The 18,010-nt window shown below is 32.7% G+C and overlaps 1 protein-coding gene across 1 annotated transcript in view; it reads right to left on the bottom strand.

The window, feature by feature from the left end:
• LOC118187326 (dynein axonemal heavy chain 2-like) overlaps window positions 1–18,010 on the bottom strand; it is a 280,776-nt gene that overhangs the window by 190,139 nt on the left and 72,627 nt on the right. Inside the window, exon 8 of the mRNA XM_085822256.1 lies at window positions 11,281–11,382. Within this exon, the coding sequence (XP_085678382.1) occupies window positions 11,281–11,382 (102 nt within the window). The remainder of the gene's footprint in view (window positions 1–11,280; window positions 11,383–18,010) is intronic.

Genomic DNA, 18,010 nt, shown 5'->3' with positions numbered 1-18,010 from the left:
ACGTTCGCCGGCTGTTTTTGAATGCTCGGGTTTCCTTGCCCACTGATTCGCTTTGCTTCCGTAGCCGTGTGCTTGAGTTTGCTGTAGTCTTGGCGCACCAAATTGGTTTCGCTGTTGATATTGGCGTCTTCTTTCGACGTCCGCCGTTCTTCTACTTTCAAACTGGATTGCTAGCTCAAATAACTTTTCCAGTGTAGTCGGATTTCTTAATTCAATAAAGTCTTGCACTTGGGGCAGTAACCTCGGCAAAATCACTTGAATTATCTCAGGATCCGGACGGTTTCCATACAAGAGTTTGAAGACGTGAATTTTTCTTAAAATAAAGCTTGAGAGATTTTCGATTGTTTGCTGATATATACTAAAAAGTTCCGTTTCTAATTTCGCACGATCCCTTACAACAGGGAAGGCTTTTAGTAGGGCAGTCTTGAAATTTTCGTAAGTATAGGTGGGACTTCCTGCTTGACCCAAGAGACTTCTGCCTATACATTTGAACCAATTAAGCGCTTGGCCCCTCAAAGCGCTGGTAGCTAAGGTAACATTTTGAAATTCGTGCGCGGGGTAGAGCATGAAGTGGTCATCCAATTTTTCCAAGAAACTGGTTACCGGTGAGTTTCCATTAAATGTTGCTTCTGGTTTCATCGAAGCGCGCATGGTCTGGACGATGTAACCAAATCCTTCCAGGGCGGCAGCTGGCATTTCTGGATTCTGAACCGCTTCTGCAGGCAGCACAGGTTCTTCTTGAAACTCGGCCATGGTTATTCTTCTTCGTTGGGCGCCACTATCAGGTTCAATGTTCCGTCTTACTTTCTTCGGGAACATGCAAGGACCTGACTCGGAACAAAGAGCTTACTAAAGCTATGTTCAATAACTGTGGGAAGTAGACAGGATACACAAGAAGGGTATACAAAACCCTTTATTATTCTCTATTTACAATAACTTCCGTACTTCGGAATACAAAGACCCACTACTTGTGGTCTAAACGTAAAAATATAAAAAATAAAACTAAACTCTAATTTAACTTTAAAATAATAAACGTGGAAGATTGGCCTTATATTAACAGGAAGCCGTATGTAGTACAGAGAACTGTGAACACTACAATACGTTTAAAGTTATCAAGAGGATTAAACCTCTGGCCTGGAAGGCAACCAGCAACTGAGTAAAACTTCTAAGGTAAGCGGCCTGCTTCGACTAACTGCTTCCTCTCTCTCGCTTGGCAAAAAGCCACAACTTAAATACTTGGCGTTCGCGAGACAAACTTTGCATAATTACGTTAACGCTTATAATTCTGGCCGGAAGTAGAAAATAAGAAGTGATAGTAAAGATTTAAATTAAAATAAACGTTAGTAAAACTTAAGATCCTTACAAATAAACCCTATTTTTGTTATCTCTTTCCGAAATTGACGCCACCACTGTGTCTGTTTTAAGCTCACCTTTATTTTCCCGTTTATTTTCAAATTTATTATCATGTAAAATAGTATTATGCCTTAATGAACATAAATCACAGCGTATATCCGAGCTGCAACGGGCAGATGTATGAGACTTACGAAAGCATAAATAGCATCTGTTAGCCAATTTTATTTTTTTTCTTTTTTCCTCAATTGGAATTGCGCAATTTGAAGTAGAATGTTTCAAAGATTCATTTTCTATCTTCCCACAAAATATACAATCGGCTGTTGATGTATTCGTATTCAACGACGCAACTGCTGGAACAAAATGTTTGTTTTTGAAGGCAGTATGATATTTCTCACTTTTAATAAGGTCTCGCGATTGATGTTTATGTTGTTCGGTTCTAATGTTAAACTTGGAATAGTTTGGCGATGTTTGGAAAAACGTACGCTCTCTGCTTTCAACTTCCTTCTTCAGAAATTCCAAAATGTTAGTCACTGTGGTTTCTGTGTCAGGGGTTAAAGATCGATTAAACTCTAAAACCAATTCGCTAGGAAGTATCCTCATTAACAGTGGGCATAACAAATAGCTGTAAGAATTTGAAGTAACGTTAAGGGAATCAAGGCTTCTAATTTCAATTTCTAAAGCTATCATATAAGTTACGTAATGTTTTAATATCATCCATTTTTTTAACTGGCTTTAAATTCAGCAGACGATTCATATGTGCATTTATTAAAATGTCCTTTCCACCAAACCTTTCTTTCAGAATATTTATTGCCTTAGCATAATTTTCGGCAACTAACGGTAATCCCTTTATTGACATTAAAGCTGTGTCCGTTAGTAAAGATGTGAGGTAATTAAATTTGTCTACATCCTTTAAAGCAGAGTTATTATGTATAGCAGATTCGTATTGAGCCCAAAAACTTTGAAATTCACATATTTCGCCTTTAAATTTACTTATGGTTAGTTTCGGAAGTTTAGCGCCATTTGTATTTGTGTTCTCTACTGTATCTATAGTAGCAGAATTAGATGGCAACTCATTTAATTTAACACATTTTCTATTTCTAAAAATTCTACTGATCTTCGATTTACACAAGGTAATTTTATTTTTATATTCCAAGCTATCCTGTATTTCAGTTTCATACTCTTTTTCATCTGTTAGGATAGATTCGATTTCAGTGTTCAATATTAGTATATCGTTTTCATTTTCATTTAAGATGGATAAATCATCTTCTAATAAATCAAATTTAATATTATCCGATTCTATTTCCTTTTCCATTTTAGCTATCAGTCTTGTTACTGATGCTCTTAACATTCCTCGCTTCTTTTTTAGTGCTTTTAACTTATCCATCTTAATAATCAATATTCAATCACTAATCGAACAATAATAAATACTTAAATCACAATATATCTAAAGATCACTGTTATCTCAATTTCGGCACCATGTTGCTACTTATGATCTTTTTTCTTATTCTTATTATTTACATTTAACAACATCGATAAGTGAAATTTTGCTTACCTTTCTTAATGAATATCCACAGGAACGCTTGGAATTCCTTTTCATTTTTATCACACAGAAGTTTTATTTACAACTATGTACAAGAATTGTATGCTTACATTTAGAAGATTCATCATGTTTTTCTGGTTGCCACTACATCTATCTAAAAAATCCGCAATGCGGTAAGAAAAATATAACAAGCTAAAAGTAAAAAAACTCTGCGCCCTCTCGTGGCCAGCTACATAAACTGTAACATAGCGTAGCATCTCTCCCAGCTGCGAAATACTTACTTGCATATTCGGACATTAACATCTGATTGGCCATTCTACACCTCGTGATTATGCATTACTCCTGATTTGTCTTTTCTAGACATGTGTGACTGATTACACTTTGAACTTGCTTCTGCTGCAATCTTTACGTTGCTGAGACTAGGGTGTCTATTTTGTCAGTTGGTAAGACCTATGTAAGTTCATATATAGGTTTTACCAACTGTAAATTTCCTGAGGTTCACGGGATTATCTGAGCTGCCGGAAAAAGCAAGAAACATTTCTAGCTAATGCCGGCAAAGCCAAAAGTATCAAAGTTGCTTTCAGGTCTTGCAGATTTCTTTGCTCCTGTTGAAGAGGAAGCTGTACCTGTTTGCCCTCGAAATTGATTGAGATCTTGACTAAATCTACGTCAGGCTTAAGGTTGTTGCGTTATTAATTTTATTTCACTTGGCATGTTTCCTTTCTGCTTTCAACCTCACTAGCAAAAGTCAGCCATGTGAGAGTTGATGTTCCATATTTTTGAATAAATTTGTTTGATTAAAAGAAGGATTCATCTAATTAACTACAAATTTAAACAGGTAAGAATACAATGACTTTGTTAAATCAAAGGTGTGACAAGATGTTGTGTGATACTGCATCAGCAATAAATACATACACTTGGAAGAAAGAGCATACAGCCCTATCTTTTGAGTGCCCATCCCGATGTTGGTATTTTAATAAGAAAATTAATTCTGCAATAGATACAACTGATCTATGGTTAAAAATAAAAGGTCTGATTTCATAACTCGGGAAGGCATGACCTTTTTCAAACGTCTTTACAGCGTTGCGAGGACGCAAAATATTTGCTGTTGCATCTTGGCAATTTGTCGACGTCTCTGAAACGTCATGATATGACCGCTTTTAGACGTGGTCGTTTTAGCATCTTTTTCAGTTCATCAGCGTTACTTTTAAAATGAAGAGAGACTAAATCTGCCCTTTCAAGAATCTGAAGTCCGCATAAGATTTATTTTGCAATGTTTCATTACTTTATTTCATATAAATATATTAATCTAAGGTAGATTCATCTAATGAAATATAAATTTAATATAAATACTTGAATTATTAAATTAAATTAGTACTAAAAATACGTGCTAAATTATTGTTAAAATTCTGTTAAAATAACTAATGCTTAAAATATTTTTTTATAAATATTATAGCAAAATATTTTAAAATGAAACTAATCAATAAAGCAAGTTATTAAGTTATGCATTTTATATATTTTAAAAAATCATATTTCCGAAATCAATGCAAATCACATGTTAGCAATTATTTTACTGCTGAAATATTACTTTACTTATTATTTTTGAAGTAAGGACGAATTTATTTGAATTAATACGCTGACATAATATGATACATTTTTACCGTATACAGAGCAAAAAGTACAACTTTCGCGAAGATATGATTGTGCGTGAAGATGTATTCACGATTATAAATGGGGCGATTTTAAGAATTCCGAGAAAACGTCCAATATTAAAAGACGTTGCATATCCATGCCTATTTAACGTCTGTCCAATATATATGACTGAAACCGACAGTCAGGAGAAGCAGAACGGAAAAATTAATGGAAAAGGAGAAAGAAATATTAAAACTTTTAACGGAAAACGACAAAATTAATGGCTTTGATAAACTACTAATAAATGTTGACCTCAAACAGAAACTGTGAACAAAAATACCTATAAAAGTTCTGATGAACTGTTTGTGACATTTTTGTCCATCTCTACGCATTTAAAAATGCTTGGTTTAATCCTAGTATACGGTACACTCGGGATTTGGCGATATTGACATTACAAATGTTTCAGCGAGCCCGATAAATATATTTTTGTAAATATAATTTTGTGAACATTGTTCGTAATTCCTTTCAGTTGAAATAATTCTTTTATGCCATTTAAAAAAAAATTCTATTAAATTATCAGAAGAACCGTCGAAAGGTTTAATGCCATTGTAGTATAAACCGCTGAAAAGTTTAGACTGAACTGCTGTTAGAGAGATTGGCATTCCATGTATATTATTTACTGGATGATTATATAAACGAACATCTGAACTCGAGGCTTGCGCACTTTGGCTAGCTGCCAAATTCGAACAAGTTAGTTAATGGCGCAATAATTTCAGACTTCATCTTATTTTCAGAAATATTTTCTTCACGGTTTTATAATTCACCGTCGGAATTAAATACTGGAGAGTTTCAATACAGCAAGAGAACGATGGAAAAGAATATAATGATGGCAGTTTTTTTTTTTAATTGAGGAGAAATCATGGTGGCAATGCCGAATTTCTGCTTATTTTGTTTGTGAATATTTGCTCTACGATGCAACGTGCTAAAATCGTCCATCCAGTGAAATAGTATTCTGCTTTGGTGTTTCACGTTTCTGGTGATTAAACTTACATGGTGGTGTTTTCCAATCTTCAGTGATCTAGCGGTACAATATTTGGATACACGGATTCAGTTATAACATCCTAAGTGCTATATCGTATATCACTCATATTAAACGAACAGATTTGTACTCAGACTTTCCGCATATGATCGAAAAAATAGTGTTAAGGAAACATTAGGATGAAATATTGTAATCTATAATTATGCGATATTTAAGTATGTAATATTAAAAAACACTAAATATTTTTTTATTGATTTCAAATTGCAGTTTTATTACTTGTCGTTTGGTAGCTATTCTTCCAAACATTGTGTAATTCGCGTTGTTTTTTAAATATTACTATTATGTATGTCTATTAGACTATCTCAATAAATAAATGTTGGAAATTAGGTTTTATTCTTTATTAAATTTCAGTATATTCTATTTTCTTCGCTTGCATTTTATGTGCATGTGATAACAAAGAAGTTCATAATAAAACAAAAAGTTTCATCGTGTGCTATTTAACGAAGAGCTTACTTTAACGTACTTAGCTTACTATCGTATACTGTATTATTTAAATTATTTCTGTACAGTATCAATAGAAAAGTTTTTAATTATAAAAAGTGCATGAAATGATCATTGTAATCTACCACTATTCTAGAAATTAATAGTAAGTAAATACATTTACATATGATCGAAAGAAATGGTGTTAAGAAACATCAGCATTACTAGTAAATACTTGGCTAGCCTACATTTGACGGTGCCCTCGCCAAGTTGTTGTTTCATTTATGGGAACCTGAGTAAAGGGTGTCCATTGGATTATCGCCAAGTTGTTGTTTCATTTATTGTAACCTGAGTATTAGAATGTTATGAAAACCCTATTATGACGTAATTGGTTGCGTGAATTTGACTGATGGGTGTGTGTGTAATTACAGCAAACCCGCGAGGGCTATCTGCCTAAGGAGAGGGATGCCTTCGTGGAGGACTTTCCAAGGGAAACTGGCTCATATACACGTTACACATGGGGAAAACCACGAAAACGCCCATGCAGCCAGCCCGTTCGCGGGATTCGAACCTCGCACCGAACTACCAGTGTTCAGCGACTTTACCGCTCGGCCGCTGGTGGGCCCTTTAACTGACGGGAAAAGATTTGTAAGGGCTTGTTTGTGTTTTGCATGTTGGTTAGGAAGTTGCTTATTTTGTGGTTTACACTATAAAACGGCTGAATGTGCTAAGATTAGTTTTAAATTTCTATAGGATTTGGAACGAAGGGGGGAGGAGCATTAATTGACTGGTGTGTAAATACTTAGTAGCAATTATAAGTGTCCTGTTTGTACAAAGGAAATGCATATGGTCGAACGTAAAGATCGTTCAGATGGCTTTGAATGGGTTTGTCGCAAGAAAGGTTCAAATGGTCACCACATAAAGCGTTCCATTAGAAAGGGAACATGGTTTGAGGAAAGCTTTTGGATGCTGTTTAGGAATTTTGTGTGCCACAGACTGAAGACAGAGAAATTTCTAAATAAGGTAGGTAAGGTAGGTAAAGAAAGGTAAAATAACAGATCAAAGAATTGTATAAACTCTGTGTCCATGTACCGCCAAAAATCGCAAAGTTCGCCAAGGGGGCACCGTCAAATATAGTTTTACCAAATACTGCAATCCATAATTATTGCACTTTTAGCTGCTTTCTATTTAAAAAGCGCAAATATTTTTTTACTAATTGGAAATTTTAGTTCTGTTACCTTCCTTCTGCTATTTATACTTTCAAACACTGCTAATTCATGTTTTTCCTTAAAAAGTGCTGTCATATATGTTGTTTGTTAGATTATTATTTCATTTTAGATATGAATATGGGAAATGTTTTAGTTATTAGATTTAGGTATATTTTTATATGAAATATTTTTGATCACATTTATTAACTACTTTATACAGTCTTTCATTTGCATATCTCGGAGATATAGAAGTTAATGGCTATATTTTTTACTATGGAACGCGAACAAATTTATACTTGAGTTCATAATAAATACGCGAAAAAATTTATACTTGAGTTATTTTCAGGAAAAATACTGATTATGTTACCTTACGCTTCCTAATTTATCATGACAAGGGCAATTTTTATTGTCTCTGAGATTTAGAAGAAGTAAATGTGATAATGCTGTTATAATCAGAAACACTCTTTTCTTTACCCACATATATAGCTTTACTTTTATTTATGTCTGATTGAGTTTTATTTACTTAAAACCAACTATTATTGCTATATATTTATAATAACCACTTTCACTTACATTATTAAAGGATTAAGGAATTTATTAAAGGATTAAGGAAAAAAAATGATGACATCTAAACTAATCATAACTTAGAATTTAAGTTATTTAAAAAATATAGTTTAAAGTACTGAAAATAATTAAAGCTATTATTAATTATGCATATTTAGTCTAAAGAGAAAAAATTGTATTATCTTCTGGTTTTCAGGTAATGATAAAATATTTTAGAAAATACAAGGAATACAATAAATAAATAAATAAATAAATAAATAAAAATAAACATTAATTATTAAGCTTCTTTTTCTGCATAAATCAATATGTAAAACCAGAAGGACGTCATAACGAAGTTTTCACAACTGTTGCAAAAAGGTTGAATTCTGCGAACATTTAGGCGTCGTTAAGACGTCGTGATACGATGCTTTCACAACTAAAATATAGCCTGAGAAAGACGAAATAACGACGTCTATTCAATATAAACCTTATCTTCAAAGACGTAATAAACACGTCTTTGCAGCGGTTGCAAAACAGTGGAGTTTCGCGGACATCTGGGCATCTTAAAGACGACATATTGCAACGACATCCGCGACCAGTTTGCGACGTCGTTACGACGTTGCCGTGCTACTTGGGAAGGCTTTCAACATTAGCAAATGCAAAAACTAATCTTTGGAAACTGTATGTACCAAAGTTTTAACATATGAAGTAGCTGCAAATATATTAAGAAAAGCATATACACTAGTCAAAAAGAATAAATTGTTTCATGATTCCGAGGCAGAAATTGATACGCAATAGCTGAATAGAATTGATATAGGCCATATATTACATTTGATTAATGCATGCATTTATGTTGTGAACCATAATGCAGCAGAAATGAAATGCATTGTTGCTGAAAACACAGCAGTTGTTTAATTTCTTAGAATTAAAAAAAAAAAAAAAAAAGATGAAGAGCCAACTTTTATCAAGAAACAATGCTGAATTTCATAATGGGCCATGCTGTTGGATTGTAAAACTTAGCCAAATAATTTTATTTGACATTTGGTGAAACAGAAATAATGAATTACAGTGAAAGACTTGGACTTTCCACTAGGCAAACCCTGGGGAATTTTTTGCAAATCTTTGAGAAAAAAAAAAAAAAAAAAAAAAAAATAGAGAGAGAGAGAGAGGATTCCGATATCAATTACATATCTTTTAAATGCAATCAAAAATATTGTAGTTTCAGCATCTAAGAACTGCTTCATTACATTTAAGCATAAATTGAAAAGTGCTTGAGTGCAAAATGGAAAGCCGTCCTTCGAATTTATACTATTTACTCAAGCTTTTAGTTAGTAGTACATGTAAATTCAGGTTTTTAAAAGACAACATTCGGTTAGAACACCAGAAGTAAGGAAAGGAATTGTGAAAATATCAGCGAACAAACTTATGCCATCCAGATATTATTATGAGTTGTGTAATATGAGGGATAATGCATGTTCTTGGTAAAAAGTTTTCTTAACACTGAATTTATTACTTCCTTGTACGAAGTAAAAAGGAAGTATTGTAATCGCGAAAAGTTTCAGGCAGCATATTTCAACAAAAATATCCCATTTTGACCTCTTTCAAATGCTATTTAACGATGTATTTCCGTGATATCTGTACGTAAGGACAGAATAAAACACTCTTTTTTCCTGAAAAAAAATTATAAAACTGCTTTAAAATGAATTCTGAAGAGAATTTTTCGTGGCGTCTGTACGAACGTATGTACGTACGTATCTCGCAAAACTCAAAAACGAGTAGCCTCAGAACGTTGAAATTTTGTGTATAAGACTGCTATAACATGTAGATGTGCACCTCGTATTTTGGTTGCAATCGGCCGCACCAAACGTATATAAATATATTTATATAATTTAAAGTAAAGTAGAAAGAACGAACGATTAAAGACCTATGAGCTCAAAAATTTTTGCGCATTGTGCTGCAAAATTAAGGAAATTAAAAGAAAAATTCTAATACGCACACTAAAAAGCTGATTAAATACTGTGGTTCCGTGAAAACTTTAACATAGGCAAAATTAGTTGCAGTGAGATGTGTTAAAAGAGAAAAATACAACATTTGATATTTACTAGTAAAAATCAACAATAATAGTAAGCTATATGCTAAACTAATTAAGTATATTTAAAACATAGTAAAAGTATTAACTAATTAATAGAGTTAAAAATAAAATTAAGAAGCGGTAAATGGTCGATTAGCCCAATTCGAAGTTCACTATGGCACGTCAGAGGAAATATTTTTTAATGAACCTCGAACTGAGCTAACTCCATCACGCGCTTCGCTGAAACAGACAATTGAAACTGTGCGCGACACATTTTTCAATTAATTAAATAAACTATGTTAAAAACTTTAGTCTCAATTCTCTGTTCCAATTTACCGACGCATCCGCTTGAATTAACACATTAAGGTGTAATAAAGATAATATATTTATATATATATATCCACTCTGTTGCCCGACTCAGTAATCTCAGTTTCTTTACTCTTATATGTTTGTAAATTGTACATTTTTTGTTTTAAAAATGATTAAATTATGTTGTTCTTATCTTCCGGTTAAGGTTTTTATGCCTTTAGTAAATCTGTATGCGATATTTTTAGAATTATCAACAATTTTAAAATTGTTTAAGTGCCGCTAAGCCTAATAATGTTTTTGATGGCGGCCATTGCTCTTGTTTACATTTGAAACAGCAGGATAGTGGATTTGTTGCCAATCTAGAGAAACTTAGCTTCGAAATAACAAAGATAACGCCTTCATTTATTATTTAAATCATGCTTAATCCTTTCTGGAATTTTTTCGAGGAAATAAGCGTTTAAGATTTACTTCGTAATTTTTAATACTGATATTTTGAGTTTTTATGTATTTTTGCCTTGTCGCGAAGTGAAAAATGAATTAACTGAATGAGAAATACTCAATCGTCTGTGAAAACTGTTCCTTTTTTGTTTTGTTTGCTTAATTTCTTTTATACATAGTTCTAGCTTTATTATAGTATTTGAATAGAACATGTGGCAACGATTAGATAATTCTTTAAATGATATAAATTTTGTGCATTCTGAGTTATAATATGAACGAAATATAATACTGTTAAGTGAACCTAGCGCCAGAGTGTCGCTATGGTAAACAAAGTGAATTTTAAAGAATGCATTTATTCTATTGTGGTTTATGCGGTGTTCGGCGAAGTAGGTTTAACTCAATCTAATAAGTTTAAATGAAATGCAAGAAAAAATGCGTATAATTTAATATTCCGTACAAGGAAGTCATGTGGTGTACACATCAGATTTTTTTATATGAATTATAAAAGGAGATTTCATTCAGTCAGACTGAGAGTACCTCTAAACAATGTTTCAGAAAAAAGTAGTGCATATATATATCATTCAACTTTATACAAACTTGAAAAATAAATTTCCAAACTTTATTAGAAAGGAAACAAATCATCAATTTATAAATAAATTTTAAGTACCTGAAGCAGTTCTTCACAACGATTTATAAAAAGATTCACAGAAGAAGATACAGAATCTACAGACCACATCTTGGAAGCATATTTCTTATGTACTTTTTCAGACTGCAAATGAAAATAAAAAGTAACAGGAAAATATGCTGATTTCTTGACTAAATGCAATGTGAAATTATTATTGATCACTTTCCACTCAAAATATATTTTTGACAATTTATGATTAGAAATAAAAAATAAGTAACGTACATTGCATATGTTTGAATCGCAGGAATACTTTTAAAAATAATCTTATATATACATATATATAAACTTAAAGTATCTAAATTAATTAGTAAATTGAAATAAAAGCAAGGCAATTCTTCTATAATATAATAATTGCAACTGTGTATAAGAGTTGCAATTATTATATTATAGAGGAATTGCCTTGCTTTTATTCCAATTTACTAATAATTTAGATGCTTTAAGTTTATTCTACTTCAATTCTGCAGCTATAGCACAGGACGGGTTTAAAAAAAATTTACTCGAATTTTTAGCCTATTTATATATTTCTTTATATATGTGTGTGTGTGTGTTCATCTCCGGTAGAGCGGTGTTTGAGACACCAGGGTGCCTAGGCCAAAGGCCTTACCCCTTGTAGAATATTTTGATTGCTACGAAATATGATGGAAACTAACCATGAAATTAAGTATGTAATTTTTTTACTATTAATATAAATATTATTATTAATTATTAAAAAGTAAGCTGTTTAGCAGGATCAGTCACAGAAGCTGTCGAACTGATAACACATATGGATACATGGTAAGTGTACAATTTTTAATAACCTGAATCCGTAATGCAGTAAAAGATATACAAAGTAAGAATATACACATACAACACTACAAATAAACTAAAATAAAATGTAAATGTACAGACACATGATACCAGATAAAGATGAAGGATGAGGTTACAAAACAGCAGATGTCACATAATAGTTATGTTAAGCTGGGCAAGGAGCCTATCCATATTATTAAGGTCATTATAATTGTAACTACAGATTTTTATACTACTATTATAGATAAGATTCTGTTTTTCATGAAAACTTTTTGCTATAATAATGGGATCTCAATTGTTCCATGCCCAGTTCTTCCTGGATCTTATTATTTCTAATATACCAGGTGGCATTAGTTATCTGTTTGAGTACAGAATTTGGACAAGTTTGCAGTTTTTTCCTGTTGGTTTTGCGAGTATGTGCCCAAACTGGGCTTGCGTAACATAACAATGGTCTGAGAATGGACTTGTAAATAAGTAACTTATTGTCTATAGATAATACACTGTTTTGAGCAATTAAGGGATAGAGTTGAGACTTATGAACTCGGAACTTACTGATAATGGAAACGATGTGTGGGGATCATGTAACAGTATTATTGAGGATCACCCCAAGATAAATGACTTGCTTGGCCCATGGAATACTAGTATTGTAGAATTTCAGAGTGCCCTTAATTTTAGTCTTCTTCGTGAATAATACAGCCTTTGTTTTGTCAACATTGACCTCAATTTTCTATTTGGTAAGCCAAACCTCTAGTGCGTGTATGTAGTTTTGTAATCGTTGGATGACTGGACTAATAAATTCACTTTATGCCAAGATCGCTGAGTCGTCAGCATACATAGCAAGTCATGGAGGTAGGAAAGGGAGGAGGGGCCAACCCGCGCTAAAAGTGAAGCACTGCTTTGAAGCTTGGGTCACCAGATGGGGTGTTGTTTGTTTACATTCAGAAGCTCGCTTTACAAGATTCTGATAGTATTTCGACACATGACAGTTCCATAAAAATCGGAAAAGGGACACTTTTGCATGAAAGAAACATTCATAGTGTGATGGATAATAGCAATTTGTATAGTTTAGTGACATTTACGCAAAAATCACATCTTGGTTATTTTTCGATAACTGACAACAGCGATTTTGATTATGAATTTGTTTTATAAAATTATAAGCTGTTGCATTACAAAAATATAGATTTTAAGAAAAATGTTATGCTTAAAGAATGAAAAATACCTTACGGTACATTTAAAATTGTATATGTCTTTCGATAACCTTGATAGAGTATTCGCTACTTTTATTTTATTTTCCAAACGTCAAAATGTTTTAAATAAAACAATTTTTTTTCACATATATATATTATTGTAACATGTACCTTTTAAAATTTTTTAGAAGAGAGACTTTACTGCTGCTCATTTTAAACCCATCGTTTTAATTTTATATATCTGAAAAATAATCACTTTGGGCTTACACGTTTTATAAATACAAAATTATGTATGTTAAAATATTTGTAATTAGGCACATGGGTCAGATTAAGTTTTTATTAAATAGAGTAACGCATGCAAGGGCTATCTGCCTAAAGAGAGAGAGATGCCATCGTGGAGGAATTTTGAAGAAAAACTGACCTTTGAGTGGGTATTAAAAATAATACTTATAATTTTCATTCAAATCATATTCATATATATTTTTTATGTAAAACTTTCGGGTGTATGCTAAATTAGTGTAAATTACTTTACACGAAAAATATAGTGAATGCACAGAAATTAAAGATTTGCACATGCCGAAAATGAAAAATAGGATGCAAAAGCTTGTGCAAAAAATGTGCTTGCCAAAAGCATGTATCTGCCTTTGACAAAATACTTAAATATTCCTTAAATTATTTATAAATGTATTTGAAATGAAGAATTTATTCACTTATAAACAACTGTGAAAGTACTCTGAAGAAATCTAATTATTAAATATATCTAATTTATAATGATTATAAATGTTATCTAAATATATAATAACCTTAATATTGAATTGTAAACATAAATTGAAATCCTGTTGACAAATACGTTATAAAACTATTTAAGGAAGAATTGTTCGTATTGGAAAGCAATCTGTTAAAAGGTATTGTAAAGCAAATTCTACGAGATGCGCACTTAAGAACATAATAAAGAGTTTTGGAATATGTATTGTTGAAATGAAGAGTAAAAAAAATCTGATAAGTATAATTAACAGAATTATTCCCTTTACATTTTATAACTCAGTTACAAGTTTTAAATAATACTTTAAAAAAAAAACTTATTTTATTCCCTTTCAGAAATGTTCAGAGAAAGTCAAGTACTATTTAATACCTATTTAATTATTAGGAATTAGCGAAATACTTATTTAAAGTATTTCGCTAATTCCTAATAATTCTCTAATTTAAAATGAACCGAATAGAGCATTAATTACAAAATTAAATTACATTTTTCGATTTAAAAGATGCCTCAGAAGCCAAAAAATCATGTCATATTTAAGAAAGTATTTTAGGAAGAAGCTCTATAAATAGAAAAGAAATAATGCATAATTTTAATATTAATAATACAATAAACTTTGATCTTAATTTTTGTACTTTAACCGAATAAAATCGAATTACCTTATTTTTTTTTTCTAACGTAATTAACGAAAACTTGTGAAAATATTTCATTCAAGTTAAACCATTCTGAGAAAACTGTCCTGTGAAAAGTATAGCATTTAATTCCGTTCAGAATGAAATGTTGTTTAAAAATATGTTGTTTTCACATACTTAGGACTCTGAAGTGTTGTAGAAAAAGAAAATATATACATTTATATGTATATTTAAGACGTAATTACAAAATATTTACATCCGAACGCGTCAAATCCCATAGAACTCAATGGTAAATGAACCAATGTTTTGGTCACCACGTAGGGATCGCCGGTGCTTCAGAGCAGGGTACGGGAGAAACTTGTTTAGGGCGACTCCATCTTACTTCCTACCTCCATGTAGCAAGTGTTGTGTTGTGCTTGGTGGGGATGTCGTTTACGTAAATATTAAAATAAGTAGGTCCCAGCAAGGACCCCTGCAAGGATTGGGTGTAGAGTAGAGCTTGTTCCTGATACGTGAACAACAAAGTGTCTACCAGTGAGGTAGGAATTAGTAATGTTTATGATGTACTCCGGGAATCCCAGAACGTGTAATTTATATGTGAGAGCATCCAGCCAGACTCTATCAAAAGCCTTAGCTATATCAATAAAGAGTCCTCCTGTAATCTTCTTAGTAGCAATACCTTCCGAGATGGTCTCAATCACTCTATAGAGTTGATTAGTCGTAGATAGCTGTTTCCTGAGGCCAAACTGATGTGGTATTATAATATTTCTATCGTCCAAGTGCATATTAATTCTTTTGTGTGTGTGCTATGTATGTATATATATATGTGTGTGTGTGTGTGTGTGTGTGTGTGTATTAAAAATCGTAATAACGTTTCTGGACTACGTCATTTTTAGATCAATCCATCTCGTATGGATTGCATAATGCTGACGATGTAGCTAATTTGCAATCTGAACTCAAAATTTCGAGAACTGATACCTTCTTCTGGTTAGCTTCCATACTGGATCAATGTCTACTTTAGCTTCTGCTTCTCTTTCTGCAATGACGCTATTCTGATCTGCTCTCTTCTTATCATAACACAATCAAAAATGTAAATGTTCTTGAATAAGTACAACCAAAATGCCAAGCAAATTGTGGCCACAGAAGTCAATTGAAATAAAAATGAATATTTAATCTTACTCGGCTGCCAAGTTACTAGTCATTACGGATTCAACATTTTAGCATTCTATACAGTCAGAATTCTTTCTCTTCAAAGTGGATCTACGTACTAAGATACCTAGGTGCTTCGCAATCAGTATTTCTGCGTTTCTACATCTAAGTGCTCCTCCACCAGTACTTTTAAATTTGTTTTTATTACATATATATATATATATATATTTGAAAAGTGAAATAATGTAGAACTTGTTAAAGAGCAAATGAAAATAGTAATGTACACTAAAAGCTATTACAGTACAAATTTCGTAATCCGGACGTCCATTATCCGGAATGATCTATAATCCGGACCTCAAAGCCACAAACTTTTTTTTGTATGCTTTACACATGCGTTTAATGTATAACGGAAGGTATAAGCTAAACTAAAATTATCTTTACTGATTCTAAAGCATTTCAGTTAATGATTGGATCCGGCTTATTATTTTTTGCAGACTGTTAGAGCAATTTTATAAAAATTAAGCTTGAACTTTCGATTATGTCAAAAAGAGTTTCCAATTCTGGAGCTTCCAAAGGATCCACAAAGTGAAAGCATGTTTCGATGTCCATCAAACAAAAAGTGGAATTGCTGCAAAAATTGGATAAAGGCATATCCGTCTCAAAATTATGCGAGGAATATGACACTGGAAAGTCAACTGTATGTGACATAAGCAAAAAGAAAAAGGAACTTTTTGAATTTTTTGTGGGTTCCGACACCCCAATTGCAATGAATAACAGAAAAAGGGTTCGTTATGCTAAAAGTGACGATCATGACAAAGTGATGATCGAATGGGTTTAGACAGCGTCGCAGCGGCGTACCATTGACGGGTCCAATGCTAATGGCTCAAGCCGAACTATTTCATGAAGAAATGAACTTAAACACTAAGTGCACATATTCGACAGGTTGATTAACCAAATTTAAAAATCGGCATGTATAAGACAATTAAAAATTTCAGGTGAAAAAGCTTCAGCTGATGCTGAACAATTTGCAGATGAATTCATTGAACTCATTACTAGTGAACAATTATCTCCAGAACAAATTTACAACGCTGATGAAACTGGTCTTTTTCTGGCAATATGTACCGCGAAATACCTTGGCAACCTCTACAGAAAAGGCTCCAACTGGTGTCAAAGATTCCAAAGCGAGACTAACAATTGTAGCGCGCGCAAATGCTGCAGGAACGCACAAGTGCAAACTTTTCGTAATCGGAAAACATGCACGACCTCGAGCATTTAAAGGAGTAACGATTTTTCCCGTTATATATCGCGCAAATAAAAAGAGCATGGATGACACAAGCGTTGATGAATGATTGATTTGAAAATCATTTTATACCCGAGGCTCGGCGACATTTGAATTCGGTTAGTTTACCCGATGACTCAAAAATAGTCCTGATTGTTGACAACTGTTCGGCGCATACTTCACTTAAAGTTTTAGTGAAGGATAATGTATCCGTATTATTCTTCCCTCCAAATTGTACGTCTATCATTCAGCCTATGGATATGGGAATAGTGCACGAGGTGAAATGCAAATATAAAGTAGCATTTTTAAAATATGTTTTAAATTTCTTGAACAATGGCAAGACTATTCAGGACTTTTTGAAATTTTTTAGCATAAAATGTGTTGTGTGGAGCATCGCAAGATCGTGGGAGGATGTGTCTCCAGATACGTTAAAAATGCTTGGCATAATTTATGGCCTGTTACCATATTTCATGGTGAGGACGGTGAAGATGATAGCCGCGAATTTGAAGGTTTGCGAACATCGCAAACTAAAAGTGAAATTTTCCAGTTATTCAATTTTGTAAAGAAATGTGGAGAAGCGGTAATAAATGAAGATGATATAACAGTTTTTCATTGCGACGACAATGCCCCAATCATGAATCAATTAACGGATGGCGAAATCTTCTGTATGGTTCTAGATCCAGAAAATACCGCTCCCGATAGTGACGAAAGTGACAGAGAGGTTATTGAAAACGAAAGAATTTCAAATGACAAGTTAGTCGGTATTCTCGACACAGCAATTACAGGATTTGAATAGTGGAACTTTGTAACTGAACAAGAAATTATGTCTGCTTATAGAATTAAAGAGAAAGTCTTGGCACAAAAAACGAAGCAACTTAAACAACTTACATTGAAAGAAATGTTTAATACAGTAAACAAATAA

Source organism: Stegodyphus dumicola, chromosome 8, assembly GCF_044657685.1.
Source record: "Stegodyphus dumicola isolate Sdum_Otavi_A_Nest chromosome 8, ASM4465768v1".
NCBI classification, from domain to species: Eukaryota; Metazoa; Arthropoda; class Arachnida; order Araneae; family Eresidae; genus Stegodyphus; species Stegodyphus dumicola.
Note: the sequence above shows the minus strand (reverse complement) of the source record. Positions and strands in the feature narration are given on the sequence as shown.